Here is a 23,206-nt window from a genome sequence, read left to right on the forward strand (position 1 = left end):
GCCCTCTCGCCCCTTGGTTTTTAAAACCGCCGTTGCGGCTGTGGCGCTTCTCGCGAGAGCGGGGAAAAAACGGGAAGCGGCGACCTTCGACGTGTTTCTCCACCCCTTTTCATTCAGTCGAGAGCGACGTTGAAGTGGGTGGCTTTGGCTGCCTGGCTGCTGAAACTAGGTAGCAAGAGAGGAAGAGTCCCGAGCAAGGGCATTACCGAAAAGTGCTGCTCGGCAATTCTCCTGGTGTTCCCGTAGGTTCACTCTTTTTTCCGACGGCGAGTGAGCACGCCGTCTGACTCTTTCTGAGGTTGTGGGTCCCTTAAAGTCGCGATTGTGAGAAATGGAGGAGTCAGTTGCGGTGACCTCTGATGTCAAAAAGTAAACAGCGAATAAACGACAGGGCGGGTTTTATATAGAAGGAAGGCTATTTCCAGGATGATATTCTAATTCCCGAGCCTTCTGGAGGAAAAGAGTGGACTGCAAACGGGCCAAACTAATGTTTAGACGCTTATTGAATTGTACGGCAAATCTCTGCTGTGCTTTTTTGTGAGTTACATTTTGCAGTCCTGTACGTTGACTTGTGAATGGGCCTATCACGTGCCATGAAATTGTGGGGAGGGAGTTGAGGTGGATTGTGCACTATAACGTGGTGATTCATGGATCTGAACCCTTGCGGTAGTGGCGCTTGCCAAAGTCTGCTGGTGATTTGGTTGATGAGGTACGGGCAGGTTGGCACCTCTGTTTCTGTATGCTGCACAGAGTTTTATTTTTGTCTATTGGAACGACATTTGAACAAAGTAATGATAGTATTATCATAAATGAATTAGCTAAGATAATTTTAATGCTACACAAACAGGCCACCTAAATTTGCTTGAAATCATTTTAAAAAGTAACATAATAGTTTTTATATCACATATAAATCTAAAAAATTGCAATATTTTCTTCGAGAATGTCTAATTCAGTGTTTCTCAACCTTGACAATTTTAAGGCATGTGGACTTCAACTCCCAGAATTCCACAGCCAGCAATGCTGGCTGTGGAATTCTGGGAGTTGAAGTCCACATGCCTTAAAATTGTCAAGGTTGAGCAACACTGGTTAATTGATATTACTTAGATAGCATAATGTCTCATTTACTGAGTTATACACTGAGCAACATTTGGATTTTTTCTCATTATTTGAACCAACAGATATAATGAAGATACTTAATGGGATTGAACTACCAAAATAGACAGGTAGGAGCAAAAATATGATTATATAAATCATATCAGCTATTATCTGAGAACCTTGCAATACAAATGTTTAGATATGTATTTTTTCTATAGAAAAATAAGGATCTTTATTTCTCCCTGTTTTAAATAACATTGTTTATCACATTTTTACAAGGTTGTTACAATGTATTCCTCACTTGCCATTGTTTTTTTTAATTGAATTACTACCTCAGTATAGGATTATTGAGGCTGTATTATTTATGTAGTGGTTATCAAACTGGTTATGACAGTATAAATCATTCTTATCTATATTGTTTTTTCAATGTAATATTATTCTGTATTACTTCAATGTAATAGTGCCTTATACATGAAGAGCATCAACCAAGAAAGTTACAAATGCTTTCCTAACAAGCACTGCAAGTAATCGGGCAAGCACAAGACAAAGAACTCAGTAACATTTAAATATGTTTAAAGTTGCTTTTATATATTTAGAGCAGTGGTTCTCAACCTGTGGGTCGGGACCCCATTTGGGGTGAATGACCATTTCACGGGGGTCGCCAAACAAGGCTGTCCGCCATTTTTTCCCCTTTTCTTTGGCCACGCCCCTGGCACCCGGTGATGTATAAGTGGTTGGGGGTCACCACAACATGGGGAACTGTATTATGGGGTCACGGCATTAGAAAGGTTGAGAACCACTGATTTAGAGTAACAGAGTTAGAAGGGATCGTGGAGATCTTCTTGTCCAACCCCCTGCTCAAGCTGGAGACCCTATACCAGTGATGGCGAACCTTTTAGAGACCGAGTGCCCAAACTGCAACCCAAAACCCACTTACGCATTGTCGAGTGCTGGGTGGGTGTGGCCCATTGGGTGGGCGTGGCCCATTGGGTGGGCGTGGCTGCAGTGCTAATGGCAGACTGGGTGGGACTAAAAAGTTCAATCAATAATTCCAATTTTGCAAGATTTTTTTTCCGCAAGAAGTTGAAATTGACTGATTGAACCTTTTTTTTTTTGCACATGGCGGCGGAGGCCTAAAGCGAAAAGGTTTTATAAAACCCAGCTGAAGGCCTAGGACTGGGGCCACGGTTCACGTGCCCACAGAGAGGGCTCTGAGTGCCGCCTCTGGCAACCATGCCATAGGCTCACCACATTGCCCTATACCTTTTCAGACAAATGGCTGTCCAATCTCTTTTTGAAAGCCTCCAGTGATGGAGCACCCACAACTTCTGGATGCAAGCCATTCCACTGGTTAATTGTTCTCACTGTCAGGAATTTTTTCCTTAGTTCTAGCGTGCTTTTCTCCCTGATTAGTTTCTATCCATTGTCTTGGTGCTTTGGAGAACAGGTTGACCCCCTCTTCTTTGTGGCAGCACCTCAAATATTGGAACACTGCTGTCATGTCACTTCTAGTCCTTCTTTTCACATACCCAATTTCTGCAACCATTCTTAATATATTTTATCCTACAGCCCCCTAATCATATTTGTTGCTCTTCTTTGCACTCTTTCTAAAGCTCAACATATTTTTTATATTGTGACCAAAACTGGATGCAGTATTCCAAGTGTGGGCTTATTAACGTCTTACTGAGTGATATTAACACTTCACATGATCTTGATTCTATCCTCTGTTAATGCATCCTAGGATTGCATTGGCTGTTTTGGAGGCTGCAGAACACTGCTGGCTCTTATTTAGGTGACTGTCCACTATGACCCCAAGATTCCTCTCACAGTTACTGCTGTTGAGCCAGATTTTACCTAATCTGACCTGTGCATTTGACTACCCCCCCCACCCCCCCAGTGCAAAACTTTACTTTTCTCTCCATTGAATTTCATTTTGTTAGATAGGGGTATTGTTCAAGTCTTTTGAGATAAATTTGGATCTTGAGTCTACCTTCAGGGATGTTGGCCGTTCCTGCCAGCTTGGTGTCATCTGCAAATTTGATGATTTCTATTCATTCATCTAAATCGTTTATGAAGGTATTGAAGGGTACTGAGCCTAAAACAAAACCTTGGGGCTCCCATTGCTTACTTCCCTCAATGTAGCTGTAATTTTATTAAGGATTACATGTTGAGTGCAGTTTGTCAGCCAGTTACCAACCCATTCGGTGGTAATGTTGTTTGTCCCAGTTTTCTAGCTTACCAAGAACTAGGTTGTAATCTCATTTGTCAAATGTCTTACTGAAATCCAAGTATACTATATCCACAGCATTTGCTGAACAATACAGTGTACAGTAGTGGCCAGGATTGTGGAAACCTTTTGGGAAAAGTGTACATTTGAGGTTTGATGGCTAATAACACCACTTTCTTTTGGAGTAGTACCATAATATTATATATCAATGGAAAGATTATTTAATCAAGACTGTAATGCAATGAAGTTTGTTCAATTATCTGTACTGTATTCTATGAAAAATTATAGCCAAATAACCAGTAAAAGGAAGCACAACTTGCTTAGGTTGATTTCAGGTAGCTTTCCTTCATCTGATTGTAGCCAATGAGCATGAATGTTTAAAGAGCCAATCAGGTGTCATCTTGTTTTGGCAATGGGCCAATCATTGATGTCATGTATTGAAGCTGAGAGGAGGACATTTGTCAGTGTGTTATGTGATCGCTATCAAGTTGGTTGGTATTTTTTGTGTTCTTTCATTTAGTGAGCTTGTAAAATGTAATAAAATTAAAGTAATGGTGCAAAGAGTTGACTGGTCGCCCAGAAAATGATGTAAAATAGTATTATTAAGTGAACAAGGCTACAGTTATAAAGAAATTAGAAGAAAAATTGGTGGAAACTTAATCAAAGGTGGCATTTCTAAGTTTTTGAAGAGGTATAAGGAAACCCAGTCACTACAAAACCACACTGGTAAAGGCAGGAAAAGGTGCACAACAGCAAATGATGATAGAAGAATTAAGAGACTGTGCCTACGTGACAGAAGAAAATCATCTGGGTGTATACAAGATGAAATGGCGCAATGCAGTGTGAAGTTGAGTGCAAGGACTGTTTGGCTCAGACTGCAGGAATTTGGCCTAAAATCTAGAATTCCACAAAAAAGCCACTTTTTCTCTCAAACAAAAGTTGAAAAGACTAAACTTGGCTAAAACCCATGTTACCTGGACAGAGGAACAATGGGACAGTGTTATTTGGAGTGATGAGACCAAGATCTCCCTGTTTGGTAGTGATGGCATAAAATACGTAAGGAGAAGAATCAGAAAAGATTTGCATCGTGATTGCATTACATGTACTGTGCAACACCCAATCAGTGTTATGATCTAGGGTTGTATGACATCAAAAAGTACGGACAGAATTTGTGTGATTAATGGGAATACAAGTGGCAAAAATACATTAATGAAATACTTGAGCCCAAACTGAAGCCTTCCGCACATGATCTTTTCCAAGACAATGAAGCATTTATATTTCAACAGGATTCAACTCTATGTCATGTTGCTGCTGTGTGTAAAAAGTGGTTTCAAGATAATCATATTCCACTGCTGGAATGGCCTGGGAATAGCCCAGACCTTAACCCAATTGAAAATCTATGGAGCTGACTAAAGAAACTTGTTAGTCAGAAGCGACCCAGCAATAAACCCAGTTAATAGAAGCAATCATGCAATCTTGGTTTCACATTATAACAGCTGCAGAACTAAAGGACTTGGTTCACTCCATGGGAAGACGTTGTAAGGCCGTAATTCATGCTAAAGGTTACCAACTAAGTATTAACTGACATGGTGATAATTTTTGTATATCTCATTTTTTTCTATATGTTTCACTTTTCTTTATAACTGCTATTCTAATAGCAAATCCTTCATAAAAGTTATTGCATTACATTCTTGATTTAATTATCTTTCCATTGATAAATAGTTTTATGGTACTACTCCAAAAAAAAGTGGTATTATTAGCCATCAAACCTCAAATGTACACTTTTCCCAAAAAGGTTTCCACAATTTTGGCCATTACTGTATGTTTAGTAGTGTTGTCTTAGTGTTGTGGTCACACAAAGATGTATGCCCTGGAATTTGGGGCAGAGCCATTAATTCATATTGGACTTTTGCTTACCCTGATACATAGGTATTCTCATCCTAACCCTCCCTCACCTCACTGGTTATTCTACACACTCCCCAATCCTTGCCATGGCTTCTGCATCCCCTGTGAGCTTTCCCCAAGCCTCGCTCACCCACCCTTGCTGACCCTTATCATACCTCCTTCACACACTCCCTTCCTGAGCATCTTTTCCAAGCCTAGCCAAGGCACCCTCACACAATCTCCCCAACCCTTGCTGTTCTTCCCTTGTGCTCACTGCCATCCAGTAGCAGCTACTTTCCTGGGACTTGCAACTTCCTGCTGGTTTATCCACTGATCTGTTTGGTGGAAGCCAGCGAGAAGTTGCCTTGTCTTACTGACAGTGGGATTCAGTTAACAAGGGCAATCAAGACTGCCAGTATTACTACCGCTAACTGATGTGGTCATGCTTCACACCACTTTGCAATGGAAATTCTGTCTCAATTGCCATTGTAAATTGAGGATTATTTGTATTAGTGAATCTTAAAATTTTTCAATGTGTTATGTATGTGATAAAACAAATAATTAAATTACAATTTTAATTTTTACGTCAGATTTCCAAAGTTTTCCATTGGAAGCAGGGAAAGGTTGTTCAAATTCAATGAAGAGTAAACCATTTCAGTTTACAAGAAATGGTTCAAGAAAGTAAATTGTACTAGTGAAATATTAACTAAACAATCACATTGTACCAAGGGATAAAATAGCTTATTATTGTTTGCTTTGCCTGATAAATATAGATGAACATTATACTGGTATCTATTTTTAATCAAAAGTTCCTCCTACTCATTAAAATAGTGCACTTTAGTTGTACAGATAGTCTTTGACTTACAACCATTTGTTTAGTGACATTCAAAGTTACAACAGCACTGAAAAAAGTGACTTATGACTGTCACTTTTGTCACTTATGACTGTCACATATGACTGTCACTTTCGACTGTTGCAGCATCCCCATGGTCACATGACAAAATTTAGGTGCTTGGCAACTGGTTCACATTTATGATGGTTGCAGTGTCCCGGGGTCATGTGATCATCTTTATAACCTTGTGATAAACAAAGTCAATGGGGAAGCCAGATTTCACTTAACAATTGTGTTACTAAGTTATGATTCATTTAACAACTCTGACAGGAAAGGTCATAAAATGGGGCAACACTCACTTAACTGTCTCGGTTAGCAACAGAAATTTTGGGCTCAGTTGCTGTAATACAGTGGTTCTCAACCTGTGGGTTGGGACCCCATTTGGGGTCGAACGACCATTTCACGGGGGTCGCCAAACAACGCAGTCCGCCATTTTTTCCCCTTTTCCTTAGCTGTGCTACTCCCTTTTATTCTATTGGCTTTTGAAAGCCAATAGAATAGACTCTCTTGAATAGAGTCTAATTCTGTTGGCTTTCAAAAGCCAATAGGAATTGTCCAGGCTGTCTCTGCCCTGCTGAGCCTGCCAAAATTCCCATTCTGCAAACGGTGCTGCAAATTGTCTGCAGTGAAGGCGAGCTGTCTGGAAGCTTCCACCCCTCCCTGCTGAGCAACTACTAAAAATTTAAGTAAAAGAGAGCCAGGGGTTGGAGGTGGGAGGCCGGTGGGCGCAGGGAGGGTTGCTGGCATGCGTGGGGCCCGGAGGTTGCCTTACCTCCCTTGGGCTGGGCCAGCTGGTGGCCCAGCCGATAGTCGGCCTGTGCCATCTCTGCCGCTTGCCAGCTACGCCTCGGCCGGCGCAGGGGGCGGCACCACGCATGCGCGCGCTCCCGGGCAGGGAAAGTCCTCAACTTACAACCGGTTGGGTAGTCCTCAACTTATGACTGGTTCGGAGTCGTGGCATTAAAAAGGTTGAGAACCACTGCTTTAAATTCTGCTGCCTAATTCCTTTCTTCTATTGTTGTTATTACCACACTTCATAAGTAACTCTTATTGTGAATAAGAGCATAAAGTCCCTTCTATTTTGGCAACATTTTTGGAAATGGTTTGCCAATTCCTTCTTCCTAGGATTGAAAAGGTGTGATTGGTCAGTCAGTGATTGGCTCCTTGCCTAAAGCAGTTTTAGAACTAATGGTATCCCATGTGGGTTTAGTCTCTTTGACAGCTTCCCAAAACTGATTCAATGCTTTCTTGCATATGTAAGTTTCAGTTTATTTACTATTAACTTTTTTTGTTGACAATGTATACAGTTTCAGTTCGTGTAAACAAATCAATATACTTTTATTGATATGAATATTTATATTTTTCCTAGATGTGTTTTGCTAATGGGTGTGAGCAAGCTAGATGTCTTATATAGGCGTCTGCTTCTCACTAAGCTTTTTATTCAAGGATGGGGAAGACCAGAAGACTTAAAAAGGTAGGTTATAAACAGTTTTCTAAAGGTAAATATTTGACCTTTCCATCTAAATCATTTTTGTTACTCTTGGTTAAGGCAAACAGTGCAATTATATTATTTGTAAGGACAATAGCTTATAGTTGAGCAAAAATGTGAAAATTGGCAAAGTTCCTATGGTAGAGTGCATTAAAAGAAACAGTGTATGTGTGTATGTGAAATAGAAATACTAGACCTGTTACAGTCAATTACATACTGTTGTAATTACATGTTTATAGTACAGTATGCAGTCTTTTTTTGTTCTTAATATCTGCAACTAATTCTTATTTTTAACAGAATATTTGAATTCAGAAAGATTATTGGAAACAGAGAAAAATGTCAAAATCTTGTTCCAAGGGACTATCCTGTGCACATTAATAAGGTACTGAAAATGAATCAATATACATAAATTGATTATGATTATTCACAACCATATTCAAAACAGAAGTATTGAGGGATGATAAAAAGAAACCTTGTATTTGATATGGTAGACATTGTCCAGTTATTAACTCAGCATACCTTTTGTGAACAGTTTACTTCTGTTTAGTAGAACTTGCATTTCTATATGAAAACTTTGATAGTGACTGTAAAAATATAATGCTGTATAGGTTGAGGAGCAATCAGACTGCAAAATCCTTGATGGACACTTCATTTCTCCTTTGGCACATTATGTTCCTGATATCATGCCATCAGAGTCAATTACTGCAAGGTAAAAATAAACATATACTGTGAGTTAAAATATAGAACTAAGTAAGTTATGGACTAAATATAGTGATAAAGTGATACAAATGCACACATATTATGCAAGGTATATGAGAAATCTGTATTTCATTTAAATAATTTTTCATTATTTTCTTTCTTTTGATAGGTTTCAATTTATAGTACCAAAGAGATGGAACAGCAAATACAAACCTGTTTGTATTCATTTAGCAGGCACTGGAGATCATGTAAGCTTCAGTGTGGTTCAATAATGGTTTCTCAATATTGCTATACTGGTAATATTTAATTTAACTTTATTTAACTGTATTTTTAGTACTTTTGGAGATGGTTTCTCAATATTGCTATACTGGTAATATTTAATTTAATTTAACTTTAATTGCTATACTGGTAATATTTAATTTAATTTAACTTTATTTAACTTTGTATTTTTAGTACTTTTGGAGACGACGAACTTTAATGGCCCGTCCAATGATCAAAGAGGCCAGCATGGCTTCATTATTGTTAGAAAACCCCTATTATATCCTTTTTATTTAAGTACTGTATACCTTTGGACACAGAGGAGAGAGAAAGTGTTATCTAGTGACTTATTGAATTCAGATATCAATATAGTAATAGAATTGCATCAAAATATGTGAAATATAAATCTATTTGATTCTGAAATAGATAAGTGGTTTGTAAATTCACTGAATCACCCCAGGCTATAGTAATCATCTGGAGTTTGGGAGTCTTGTATTGACATTTTGCAGTCCACCCTTATGGCAAATCCCCACACTTCCATTTTTTAAATTTGTAAATTTAGGAAATTAAACGATTCTAGCCTAATGAGTTAGCAATGGCTGCATTAACTAAATGTACTTTAACTATTTTAACAAGGGGTTTATTTGATTTAAAGTAAAGAGGTAAAAGGTTAAAGAACTTTTCAAAATATTTCACTTTATTTCCTTTAACTTACATCTGTCTATACATGGGTACAGAAAACCCAAGGATCAGTTGTAAGTATTATGATTGTATAAGCATAATAACAGCTTTTATTAATGTGTAGAAATAACTTTAATTCTAGTGCATTTTATTCTAATGCATAAAATGTGATCATGTTACGGGAAAACATTTCAGAACATTATAATACATAATGCAAATATTGCAATTCATCCATTCAGTGACCACACATTATTGAAGCTTGACAATGAGATGATTTAGGGAAACATTTTAACTTTTGAGTATTTTCTGCCAGAATATTTAATCTGTGATTCTTCAGATCCTACCTGTGCTCCAGTATCACAGACACTTATTCTGCTTTAATATATTGTCCTAAATTTACTTATTATCAGCAACTGAATATTACATGATTCAAATGTTTGAGTACTGTATTTCAGAGTAAACATTAAAAATGAATATTCTTGATGTGATTTCCTTTCTGTTCCTCTGAATAAACTGGTAACTTAGAGAAGTTCAAAAAATAATCAGTTTATAAACAGATCTGCAAGAATTATTATTTCTGTGCTTTCCTCTACAATGCTGGATTTTGTTCAGACACCAGATCTATCCACTGTTAGAACCTAAAAGAGGTACAGTTAAACTTATTGTTCCTATAGAAAACAAACATGCTATACTGTTGCTTAGAAAAGATAGTAATTTACCTTTGAAAACGTGACAAAAGTTCAAAAGTGTAGTACATTAATACTATATGGCTTATATGTGGTTAAAGTCCACAGTGTTTTCTTTTGGCATGTACAACTACTAAGTCAATACAGTATGTTCTTTCTTTATCTAAATGAAGAAAACACAATTTTATTGTCTATCAATAACAATTATATTATTGTTTTGAGATTTAGTTTAGTTTAAATGGCTTTCTTGTGTTGAATGGTCTAGATTATTGCTTTAACTGATCCCCCTTTTCCATGTGCGAGTAAAAAACAGATAACAATCTATGGGTATTTCACAGCAACATTTAAAAAACAGTTCTTGGGTTATTTGCAACTAAATAATAGATAGCAAAGTCATTTCATCTGAAAAAACCATAGTCACTAAACCCTAACTTTCTACAAGCATTTTTAACACACTCTCTTTTAATCTGTTTTAATAAAATAAATTAATACACTTGAACTTACTGTTAATATATTTCTTCAAACAAGTAAGCTTGCTTTTCTTTCTTGGGAGGAAAGAAGATCCTGTCTAAAAAATGTATCTGACCTATTTGTGATGGGAGGAGCTCTTGTATTAGAATCAGCAACTCTTTTGCATTGGCTGGAAAAAGAAGGATATGGACCTTTAGGAATGACTGGCATATCAATGGGAGGACACGTAAGCTTAAATTTTTAATTAATAATAATTTAATAATTGAAGCAGATGGTAGCAACCCAGTTGAACTTGTCTGATCACTAAAAAGTCAGATCCAGTTATCAATGGTACTAGAATGGAGATTACTTGGAAATTCCAGACTATGGACTAGATTGGAAAATCACAAAAAAGAAGACCATTTAAAATCACTTTTATATTGTAACAAACAAAAGTGGAAGGGTAACATAGGTTTATATATAATCATTAGAAGCTGACCTTCACTCAAGGGGAACTTAATTCCTAATAGTACTTATGTTCTTTAGTGCCATATTACATTAAATGGGAAACATCCAGCATAATATCTAAAATCTGATCATAACACATCAGATTGAGAAATGTGTGAGGACTGAGGTGGTTTTGTAGTTACATATATATTATGACACATTTGCAGTTATACTATCAAAGCCTGTAATGAAAATTGTTTTATGTAATTGCAAGAAATAAAAGAGTTTGACATGGGATATATAGATTCATAATTAGTATATTTTAAAAAAAATCATATTAAAGTGAATATAATTTATGCAGCATTAGACTTTGTCAGGGAAACACAAACTTTCAATTTGGCCAGTGATAACTGTCTTGCTGTGATGTGAACATTACATGGGATAGCCTTATTCAGATTGTCTAACTATCCCTAGAATAAATGCATCATACAATGTTCTAAATTTAAATGAAATTCTGTTCATGTGTGATTTTATATAAATTTTCATATGGATCTCATTTAGTAAGGATGTTTTGAAAGCAAGTATAAAGCTTAATACATTTGAGGAATACAAACATTTTTCTTCAATAGTTTTATAATATGTACTGTATTTCGGATAATTTCAGATAGTATCTGCTATATCCATTGCTATATCCATTTCTTTGATAAGCATTAATACCAATACTGCTCAAATTCTATTGCTTGGCTTCATATGAGATACGAAGCTGAAATTGAAAAATGAATTATATGGCAATTTTTCATACCAATTTATGAAAAACATTTCATGTTTTGATTTGCACTCATGGGAAAAATTACCATTTTTTTTTTTACAGATGGCATCATTAGCAGTATCAAATTGGCCTAAACCATTACCATTAGTTCCCTGTCTGTCCTGGTCTACAGCCTCTGGTGTTTTTACTACGGTAATACATTCTTAGTTGGTATATAATTATGTAAATCCTTTGAAAGCATCTCACGTTGAAATATTAAAGCAAGGGTGTCAAACTGGCGGCCCTTGGGCCAGATGCAACACGTGCAGCCACACTCACTCTGGCTCCACAAAGGCAAAAAACATTGCGAAATGTCACGTGGTGCGATTGAGTTTGACACCCATGTATTAAAGCAACCATATCTTTTTCTAGAATCAATGGGTATTTTATAATCGCTACAAGTTGACTCCATTGCATGTCTACCCAGCCAATTTTACTGTTGCAAAGAGATGCATGATATATACATTACTAAGTGTTGCTGAGTACTTTTTTCAAAGGATTTGTACATCCCTAATCTATATATAATATAATATAATATATAATATATAAAGGCAGGGCTAGATAAAACAAAAGTTGGAATTAAGATTGCCGGGAGAAATATCAACAACCTAAGATATGCAGATGATACCACTCTAATGGCAGAAAGTGAAGAGGAACTAAAGAGCTTCTTGATGCGGATGAAGAAGGAGAGTGCAAAAATTGGCTTGAAACTCAACATTAAGAAAACCAAAATCATGGCATCCGGCCCTCTCAATTCTTGGCAAATAGATAGGGAAGAAATAGAGATAGTGACAGATTTTATTTTTCTGGGCTCCAAGATTACCTCAGATGGGGACTGCAGCCAAGAAATTAAAAGACGCTTGCTCCTGGGGAGGAAAGCTATGGCAAATCTAGACAGCATACTAAAAAGCAGAGACATCATCCTGCCAACAAAAGTGCGTAAAGTCCAGTTGCAATGTATGGCTGAAAGTTGGTCCATAAGAAAGGCTGAGCGCCAAAAAATTGAGGCCTTTGAACTATGGTGCTGGAGAAGACTCCTGCAAGTCCCTTGGACTGCAAGGCGTTCAAACCGGTCAGTCCTAGAAGAGATCAACCCCGACTGCTCTTTAGAAGGCCAGATCCTGAAGTTGAAACTCAAATACTTTGGCCACCTAATGAGAAGGAAGGATTCACTGGAAAAGGGCCTAAAGCTGGGAAAGATTGAGGGCAATAGAAGAAGGGGACGACAGAGAATGAGATGGCTGGATGGAGTCACTGAAGCAGTAGGTGTGAACTTAAATGGACTCCAGAAGATGGTAGAGGACAGGAAGACCTGGAGGAACGTTGTCCATGGGGTCGCCATGGGTTGGACACGACTTCGCAATTAACAACAACAACAAATCTATAAGGTCCATGTGTTTAAACCTTGAATATTAACAGAGTGCTTTGTTATGACAAAAAGACTAATCTACAACATGTCTTTAATTGTAATATAGAAATAGGTTCCTTTTTTCTTGTAATTATGACACCATTTTATGACTCTGAACTATTTAAATGTTTAAAATTCCTGCCCAAATACTTCATTTCAAAATGGATTTGTCGCTTGGAAATCATATGAACTATTGATCCTTTCCTTTGTTATTGAATCCAGGAAAACATTTGCAAAGTGATGGAAATTTAACAAAACCCTGGCATAATTAAAACTGATTCTTAAACAGTGCATATACTGTATAATCCATCGTACTTTCTCTTTAATTTCAGGGTGTATTGAGCAAGGCAGTGAATTGGAGGGAACTAGAGAAACAGTATTATAGTCAGAGTGTTTATGAAGAAGAAATAATTCAAATGCTTGAATATTGTGGAGTGAGTATAAATTAATTTAATTGTAACTCCTATACAATTTCTGATAATTGTTTAATTTTGTAATTGTAACCCCACGACAATTTCTGGGAGCTATTTTAATGCAATAGTAGTTAAAGCTTTTTACAAAACTCTATTATAACACATGTTTTGTATTAGTCTTCTGTGAAATTATTTTTCAGTTATGTGTAACAACCATCCAAGTAGTTTTTCTTAATCTTTGAAAAATCTCTGAGATATTTAGCTACAATTTTTAAAGTCAGAAAAGAGGGTCTATATATTTTTTATAAAATAACTCTATTCCTAATTAGAAAACAGAATTTGAACTGTTATACCAAAGGTAATTTGTGTGTGCATTATTGAAATTTTTAAACCTTTGAGAAATCTTTAGTAAAATAAATACTGAAATGAGTAATTTGCACATTAAAATGGTATTGGAGAAACCACTTGAAAATTCTCAGTTCTTTTCCGATAGAGGTTTCTTTAAACTTTAGGCAGGATTGGCCCCATACCAATGAAATATTAGAGAAGATGGTCAGGATGTTTGAGATTTAGAGAATGACATTTTCAGCAATTGTGTCTTCCTTCTGCAACTTTTTGCTCCCTGGAGTCTCAGGTTTCTTTCCATAAAATGATGAAGACAGTGCTCTTTAGGTGGTATTTGTGTAGAATGATTAGCTCAACAGTTTGTTTTGCACTTTTTATTAATATAGGTAGTCCTTAAGTTACGACCACAATGGAGCCAAAAATTTCCTTTGCTAAGCAAGATAGTTAAGTGAGTTGTGCCCCATTTTACAACCTTCTCTGCCACAGTTAAACAAAGCACTGCAATTGTTAAATGAATCATAGGGTTGTTAAATGAATCTGGCTTCCTCCATGGACTTTGCTTGTTGGAAATTGGCTGGAAAAGTTACAGGTGGTGATCACATGACCTGAGGACAATGCAACTTTCATAAATACATGCCAGTTGTCAAATGCCCAAATTGTCAAATGACCATGGGGATTCTGCAACGGTTTTAAATCCATAGTGCCAGGTGCTAGTCAGACTAGTTAGTTGCAGCTGAAAAGGATTTTGTTAATTTAGTGACATTCCATTTTCATTTATTTGTATAAAAAGTGCTAGTATTTATTTATTTATGAGACTTATATGCCGCTTTAAGTGCAAGCACTCTCTAAGCGGTGTACACCAGTAAGCAATGTATATATATATTTACATTGCCCCCAACAATCTGGGTCCTCATTTTACCTACCCCAGAAGGATGGAAGGCTGAGTCAACCTTGAGCCGGTGAGATTTGAACCGCTGACCTGCTGAACACAGTCAGCTAAAGTGGCCTGCAGTACTGCACTCTAACTGCTGCGCCACCTCGACTCATGTATGGAATCCATCTTATATGAAAATACTTAGCTACTAGAAATTACTAATTATTTTGGCTATTATCATGGGGTTACATAGTCCACTTCCCTTGCCCCATGCACGTGGGGGCGAGGGAGAATCCTTTGGCTGGTAGTCTGATTGCTGCTTTCTATGCCAGTCAGTTTTCAAAACATCTGCAAAGGCAACCCCACACTCAGTGCATAGTAGTTAATCCAGTTACAAAGTTTTCAGCGCATGAATCCCTTTCAGTAGACAGATGTGTGTTTGAAAATGTATCAGCACTTATTGTCAATAAGTTTAGAAAAAACTAAATGACTGGTATGAGTTACCAACATTTCTCATAATATATGGCAGGGAGAACACTTGAGTCTCCAATCTATTAATCTGTAGCAAATTAATCTTCTGAAGTCTTCTTTTTCCTCAGTTTATTTTAAGAGATAATCAAACAGAATTGGGAATGTGGGGACATTTCCATATATATTAGAATAGTAGCAATTTATTATAATTTATCAGTAATTTTATGGTGCTGTTTTGTGTTTATATGTTTTGATAGGTCATTCACAATAGAAAGCAAATTGTTTTTAACAAAGTAGAAACAATAGAAACAATAGGAGAACATTAATGCTCATTTCTTTTTTAAAAAAAATCTCTGAGTTTTGTTTAAAAATAAAAATGTAAGATGGGAATTTAATACGTATCCATTTAGTATATATTTTGGATATGTATTCAGTTAAAATACAAGAAAACTCATATAGAAATCTAATTCAAGAGATCAATTTGTTTTTACACATTTTAAAGCATCAAATTGTAAGTTTGATTGAAAAGAGAACATTGAAAAATATGCCAAAGTGCTTCAACTTTAATAAATATTTCTATTCAGACAGATTCCTTCAAGATGGGACAAGATTTTGTTAAAAATTCTCCAAGCAGTGTGGACAGCTTGAGTTGTCTGGATCTCAATTCCAGTATTCTGCATCTGGATATCGGAAACGAAGTTTCTTCTTCAGAAGTGGGCCATTGCCTTAGTCCTAATAGAAACAATCTAAGCTCCTCAACAGAAGAATTGTTGGTGCAAGATGTACCCAAAATGCAGTGCATAAACCAGACATTTTCAACCAGCATCAGTAGTGCTAACTTTTCCAGTGAACAAAAGCACCTGATAAGTGGAAAAAATGACAGTTTACAAAGGGAATCATTACGATTTATGAAAGGAGTAATGGATGAATGTACCCATGTTGCTAACTTTTCAGGTACATGCTAATTTTAGAATATTTTAGATTTTCTATGTTCTTTATTAATTTATAATCCTATTTAATAATTCTCCATCTCTGAACACTGTTCATAATTTTTATGATATTTTTTCTAAGTTCTTTTTCATATGTGAATTGAATTTGCTCTTATGTTTTTCATATTTCTTTCTATAGACAGCAAATGTAAGTGACATCAGATTTTTTATTATATCTAAAAAATGGAGTTTCTTTGAACTGCTATGTAATTCAGTAATCAACATTATAATGCAAAATATACAGTAATTATATTTATATAAATTTACATTTATATAATCTGAAGAAAAAAACAGCTTAGTTTATATAAATAGTGGTATTTGACCACAATTAAGATTTCTTCTAAACAAAATTAAATGCAGGATGCATTTCAGCTTTTCAGTTTATTAAACAATTAAGCAATTTGGAAAGTTTGAAAACACAAAGGCAGAGCTTGAGGGAAGGACAATACTGAGTGGATAATATTCCTGGAAATGAAGTTAGGACCCATTAGTTCCAGTAATGCAAAGCTGAGATCATGATGTTTTGCTTTCCAACTTGAGCAGAAAAAGCTATGCAACTGATTATACAATGTATTAAAATGATGGAACACATTTTTTTCTGCAACATGGCATTTGAATGGCATGTGTACTATACTCCAAAAACAAGTGATAGGACAACCTCAAAACTAAATTTGATTTATGCTTAATTATATTTAATTTTTACATAAATGTAATGTAAATGCAGACGACACCAAGCTGGCAGGAATAGCCAACACTCCAGAAGACAGGCTTAGGATACAGGAGGATCTGGACAGACTTGAACACTGGGCGCTATTTAACAAAATGAAATTCAATGGTGAAAAAAGTAAGGTTCTACATTTAGGCAAGAAAAACCAAATGTACAGGTATAGTATAGGGGCTCAATAGTAGTAACTGTGAGAGGGATCTCGGAGTCCTAGTGGACAATCATTTAAATATGAGCCAGCAGTGTGCTGCAGCTGCCAAAAAAGCCAACACAGTGCTAGGTTGCATTAACAGAGGGATAGAATCAAGATCACGTGAAGTATTAATACCACTCTTCAATGCCTTGGTAAGGCCACACTTTGAATACTGCATCCAGTTTTGGTCACCACGATGTAAAAAAGATGTTGAGACTCTAGAAAGAGTACAGAGAAGAGCAACAAAGATGATTAGGGGACTGGAGGCTAAAACATATAAGGAACGGTTGCTGGAATTGGGTATGTCTAGTTTAACAAAGAGAAGGACGAGGGGGGACATGAGAGCAGTGTTCCAATATCTCAGGGGCTGCCACAAAGAAGAGGGAGTCAAGCTATTTTCCAAAGTGCCTGAAGGCAGGACAAGAAGTAACGGGTGGAAACTAACCAAAGAGAGAAGCAACCTAGAACTAAGGAGAAACTTCCTGATAGTCAGAACAATTAACCTGTGGAACAACCTGCCTCCAGAAGCAGTGAATGCTCCAACATTGGAAGTTTTTAAGAAGAAACTGGACAGCCATTTGTCCGAAATGGTATAGGGTTTCCTGCCTGAGCAGGGGGTCGGACTAGATGACCTCCAAGGTCCCTTCCAACTTTATCATTATTATTATTATTACTATTGCATATGAAATTATAATTGAATAGATTAGATCTTATCTATCAATGATTATTCAACTTCATCATTGACCATATTCTAATACCTCATGGAATATAAATATTTATTTCTGCAGTAGCAGGAAAACTGGTTTAATTTCAGAAATTTTAGTGTTAAGAATCTTTTCTGATTCACATTTTCTAATTCTGCTATATAGAAAACTAAGCTGTTGGCAGCTTTATTTATGCAGTTATTTAGGTTATATTGCCACCTATTAATGTACTTTTGAATGTTCATTGTATTATTTTGTAATGCAACAAACATTTCTAATATGATATTAATCTAAAGTTAATAAATTTATCTTCAAATAAATTGTTGTCCTCAGTTCCAGTTGATCCCACACTGATCATAGTTGTCCAAGCTAAGGAAGATGCCTATATTCCAAGAACTGGAGTGCGTAGCCTTCAAGAAATTTGGCCAGGATGTGAAATCAGATACTTGAATGGAGGTCATGTTAGTGCTTATCTCTTCAAACAAGGATTGTTCAGGTTAGTCATTCAGAGTAAGTGCTGAAAATTAAGTGTAGCTGCTGCTTAAATCATTTAAATTATTTGTATACTGCTTATTTAAACATTCAAAATCAGTTTAACATAATTCATTACAAAATAAACTCCAAAGAATGTTAATAGCTGTAATAGTATAGTAATAACATTATACTTTTTAAAATTCTGTGTAGAGACTTTTGATACTACAAAGTACATACCATAACAAAGTCTCCTTACATCCCCATGAACTAGCAATCTATGTCATGATGTAGAAAGTAGGATATCCTCACAGATCAATAGAATCTAGAAGGATATATAATTGAAAATGGTCTTTTAGGTTTTGGTTTCTACTAAATAATACATGATCCTTTGAGTTATCATTTCAGAGATATTTCCATATCAGATTCCTCAATGGTATCAACAGTGGCAGAACTCCTAACGTATTGGAAAGGTTCTTAAAAATTCAGAGAGACATTCAGAGATATACCTGCTTGAAAGCAGCCCATGTCAAATTGTACAGCATAGTCAAGCATCAGCAGTTGACCATAGGAAATGTTTTATGACATTCTATAGTTAGTTTCAGGGGTAAGGCGCACTTTGGTATGTAATGTTATTAAAGTGCATAAACCATTTTGCAAGTAGAATCCTAATTTGTACATGAAAATGTGATTACCTTGTTGATATAGACCATGAAGTTGTAGTTTATGATAACAGCGTTCAAGTTAAATTTTACAATTTAAAATAATAAAGCTTTATTGAAATCAATATCCAAATGATATTAGTACAATTCATTTTCTTTTTTTCTTTTAGGAAAGCCATATATGATGCATTTGAACGCTTTGTTCAGAAATATTTGGTATAGTCCTCTTCTGTTGAATTGTTCCATGTATTTTTACTCCTGTGTGGATCCTGATATTAACTTCATGAATAGACAAACCTAACAAAATTGTAATCAAATATAACTTTTTAAAGTTAGATTTGTGGTGCTAAAGTGATTTTAACAAAATTTGTTAATATTGGTATCTTAAATCTGCAAAATATGCTTTGATTAAAAATTATTATGATTTAGAAAGTTTATACACCCATAAAAGAGAGACCAATTCAATTTTGATAACTCTTAAATTTCAACTTGCACACTTCTTTTGTTCTACTTTATTATAAAGATCCAAAGAAGTAGTATTGCGTTACAACAATATAATACTAGCTCCTAAAGGAAAAAATAATATAAATTAGGCTTAATATATTGAAATTCCCCCTCCCTATCTCTTAAGATATTCTATATTCTAGTCTGAATTATGATCACATACAGATCCAATATCCAGAGTTAATTTTTTTCTACTTGAGCTTGATGAGTAAATGTAGTGTAATTAACTAATTTTCCTGTAGTCTGTTTTTTACTTTATTACTATATTCATTTAACATAATTGATAGCAATAACCCGTGCCTTAAAAAAGATAAAGATGCACATTTTGAACCACAAGAATTTGAATAAAGATTGGCGTTTCTGTAAATGTTGCATGTATTAATGTTTTAATAAATAATTTCTTGAATATTTTTTTAAAACTACAAGTTGCATTAATAAGAGATTATGCTATAGTTCCTTGTTTCTATTGCTCTATAAAATTTTGCAGTAGTTTTCTTACAGAAATTCAAAATTCTTTCATTGCATAATATTGCTTCTGCAAAACCTTAAGTATGTACTTTTCATAATTGGAATTTAAAGTTAAGTGTATTGATAACCATGTGCACAGATATTCCTTGAGTCTTCACAACTAAAATTTCCTGTTTGTTCCTAACCATTTTTAATAGTTGCTCTGGAGTAGAGTAAGATAGCAATATTCAAGATTGTAGAATGAAGGATAGGCAGAATGTAGGGTGCTTGCCTTAGGTTAGTAAAAGTGTGGTTCTACTAGTACAAGATACTTCTGGACCTAAACCATTTTACAAGCTGAACTTCTAAATTATTCTCATTTTTTAATTCCAAGAGCCAGTTTGATATAGTGGGTAAAGCATAGGTTAGAAAATGGGAGATTATGAGTCCTAATTCTGTCTTGGGCACAAAGCCAGCTGAGTGACCTCGGGCCAATGATTCTCTCTCAGCCAGCCCTACAAAGAAGGCAATGGCAAACTACTTTTGAAAGATTGCCAAGAAAAAAATTGAGTATCTAGTCCAGGAGCCAATTTGGTATAGTGGTTGAGGCATCAGGCTAGAAACTGGGAAATCATGGGTCCTAGTTCTGCCTTAGACACAAATCCAGATGACTGATTTTGGGCCAATAATTCTATCTCGGCACTAGGAAGAAGGTAATGGCAAACCGTTTTTGAAAATGTTGCCAAGAAACTGAAGGCAGCCATTGGGTTGGCACTGATCTGAAGGTATAAAACCCAACTAGTCCAGGCAGTTTCCAGGAGTTAAAACTAACTCAAAAGCACAAAAAAAAAAAAAAAGATTAAAACTAAGACTGTACTATACAATATTTAAAAGATAAAAGCAATCGAAGTGCAGCATCTATTGAATAAGCAAGTAATAGAAAAAGTTCTTAAATATAGATGCTCTGTTTAAAAGATTAGATTAAAATTGATGCATTGGCAAATATCCTTTGCTTTGACTGCAATCAGATTGTATCTAATTAAAACTACACTTTACCCTCTGATCTATGAATAAATACAATTGCTCTCAATGGAAAAAAAAAATCCTAAATTTATGTCAACTATCTTTGAAGAATGAAAAGAGCATTTGGATGATTTAGAAATAGAAGCGATTTCCATTGCCGTTACCATGACCAGATAAGCCCTGATCCAGTTATGATAAATCACCCATTACCTCTGAGGAACAATTTGGATAGTTTAGATGCCTAAATTCCAAGGAAGGGGATAGACTGCTGGTTAAGGTTGTCTCCTGTTACCTGTTCTTTGAGACTTGCCTGTCCTTGTTGTTGTTGTAACAAATGAATAAGTAACCCCTTGGATCCTGGATATTGTCAAGGCCTCCTTGCAGGAGGAAAAATTACCAGCACTCTTAAAGGAAACTGTAGTGTGTCCTTTCTAAAAAGGCCATCCCTGGAAGTTTGTTTATTTATTAACTTTATTTGCCAACCATCTCATTTTGAAATGACTCTGGGTTGCTTACAGCATAAAAATGTTAAAATCATCAGAGATGAATATTTGTAATATAATAAGATGAAAGTACAATCAAAATAAAATAGTTACAAGAAGGGAGCTAGATGGTAGGGGATAATTTAATTCAGTTTCACTTTTTAAAGGATTGTTATTGAGACAATAGTGACAGATGACAACATCTTAGAACAATGTTTCTCAACCTTGACAATTTTAAGGCATGTGGACTTCAACTCCCAGCATTGCTGGCTGTGGAATTCAGGGAGTTGAAGTCCACATGCCTTAAAATTGTCAAGGTTGAGAAACACTGTCCTAGAAGATGATTATATCAATCCTTCTCACTCAGGTTCAGATTTGACTTCATAAAGACTGCATCGGTCATTTTCTTGGATTAAGATCCAGAAGAGGGTAATATTCCCCTTAGTTCTTTTAGATCTCTTGCACTTTTAGTACCATTTAATATGACCTACAGAAATTGGAGACTGGAAACACTGTTTTGTAATGGTTCCATTCCCTCAGTAGGTAATTTTGGGGGTGAGGGGGAGGAGATCATCATGGTGGCTTCTGCAGTGTGGATACAACAGAAATTGGGCTTGTTTTCAATAGCTACATGAAACTGTTGGGATGTGTCATTTGACAATTTAGAATGTAATACAGGTGGTCCTTTAGTGGCCATTTAAAGTTACAACAGCCCTGAAAAAAGTGACATGATCGTTCTTCACACTTACGACCATTGCAGCATCCCCATCATCACATGATTTATATTCGAATGTTTGACTACTGATGGTTGCAGTGTTTGGGGTCACATGATCACCTTTTGCAACCTTCTGATAAGCAAAGTCAATGGGGAAACCAGATTCACTTAACAACTGTGTTACTCATTTAACAATTGCAATGATTCAGTTAACAAATGTGACAAGAAAAGTCATAAAATAGGGCAAAAGTCACAACAATTTTCTCATTAGCAGCATAAATTTTGGGCTCAATTGTCGAGGATTATCTGTATTATTGGTGTACGGATGATACTAAATTATATCACCAGCCCAAATTATGGAGGAGAGGCTATAAGGATCTGAACGAGAGAAAAGAGTTTGAAACTCAACTCAGATAGGATGAAGTTGCTGTTGTACATCAGAATTGTCAACACCAAAGGGACAAGCACTCCCTGTCAAAGAGCAGGTTTGCAATAGAAGGGATCCTGGACTTACAGATCCTGCTTGAACAATATCTACAGGCTATAGCTAAAGAAGCCTTTGTCCAGTTTCAGCTGGTATACTTATTGCAACCTTACCTTATGCAAGAGTACATAGCTATTGTACCTCATGCTCTGGTTATCACTTAAACTACTATAATGAGCTTTATACAGAGCTGGTTTTAAAAGACAACCAAAAAATTGTAGTCCAGAATGTAACAGCTTGCATGCTAGTTGACTATCAGCACCAGGAACATATAAGCCCAATTTGCAGGTCCTGAATTGATAACCTTTATTGTCATTTTTTACTGTGGGCACAGCGGCACACATCAAAAATGAAATTGTTGCTTCCTCTCAAAATGTACACATAGATAACACATTTAAAACATACTATATACAACGTGTGTATAGACCTACACCCTTACATATAAGTAACATAAATATTCATCACTGTCCATCTTGAATACATAATGGAAGGAGGAAGCTTTAGAGTTCAAATGGTTAATATTGTATGGAACAAAGCTTGGCGGAAACTGGATGTTCTGGTTTGGATACCACAGAGCCTCCTCCAGAAGGTAACAAGGAAAACAGGTCGTGAAGAGGATTTGTAGTGTCCCAGATAATCTTACAGACCCTGCTCAAGCAACGCTTCTGTGCTATGTCCTGG

General features: G+C 36.0%; 1 protein-coding gene across 2 annotated transcripts; it reads left to right on the top strand.

Annotated features, from left to right (window-relative positions):
* The first annotated feature begins 83 nt into the window (after positions 1 to 83).
* Positions 84 to 19,796, top strand: ABHD18 (abhydrolase domain containing 18). Of its 2 annotated transcripts, XM_039325898.1 has the most exons (14): positions 84 to 242; positions 1,179 to 1,223; positions 7,468 to 7,572; positions 7,885 to 7,969; positions 8,196 to 8,296; positions 8,456 to 8,534; positions 8,740 to 8,824; positions 9,272 to 9,299; positions 10,470 to 10,608; positions 11,680 to 11,769; positions 13,357 to 13,458; positions 15,712 to 16,081; positions 18,071 to 18,233; positions 19,041 to 19,796. In XM_039325898.1, exons 3-14 carry the CDS (start codon positions 7,481 to 7,483, stop codon positions 19,090 to 19,092), a joined length of 1,386 nt encoding a protein of 461 aa, XP_039181832.1. In that variant the 5' UTR covers positions 84 to 242; positions 1,179 to 1,223; positions 7,468 to 7,480; the 3' UTR covers positions 19,093 to 19,796. The 2 variants fall into 2 exon arrangements, with proteins under 2 accessions (XP_039181832.1, XP_039181833.1); XM_039325899.1 differs by lacking the exons at positions 84 to 242; positions 1,179 to 1,223; positions 7,468 to 7,572 and having other exon boundaries at positions 7,928 to 7,969; positions 10,465 to 10,608.
* The last annotated feature ends 3,410 nt before the right edge of the window (positions 19,797 to 23,206 follow it).

Source organism: Crotalus tigris, unplaced genomic scaffold (assembly GCF_016545835.1).
Source record: "Crotalus tigris isolate CLP2741 ecotype Arizona unplaced genomic scaffold, ASM1654583v1 scf7180000024339.11422700, whole genome shotgun sequence".
Lineage (NCBI taxonomy): Eukaryota > Metazoa > Chordata > Lepidosauria > Squamata > Viperidae > Crotalus > Crotalus tigris.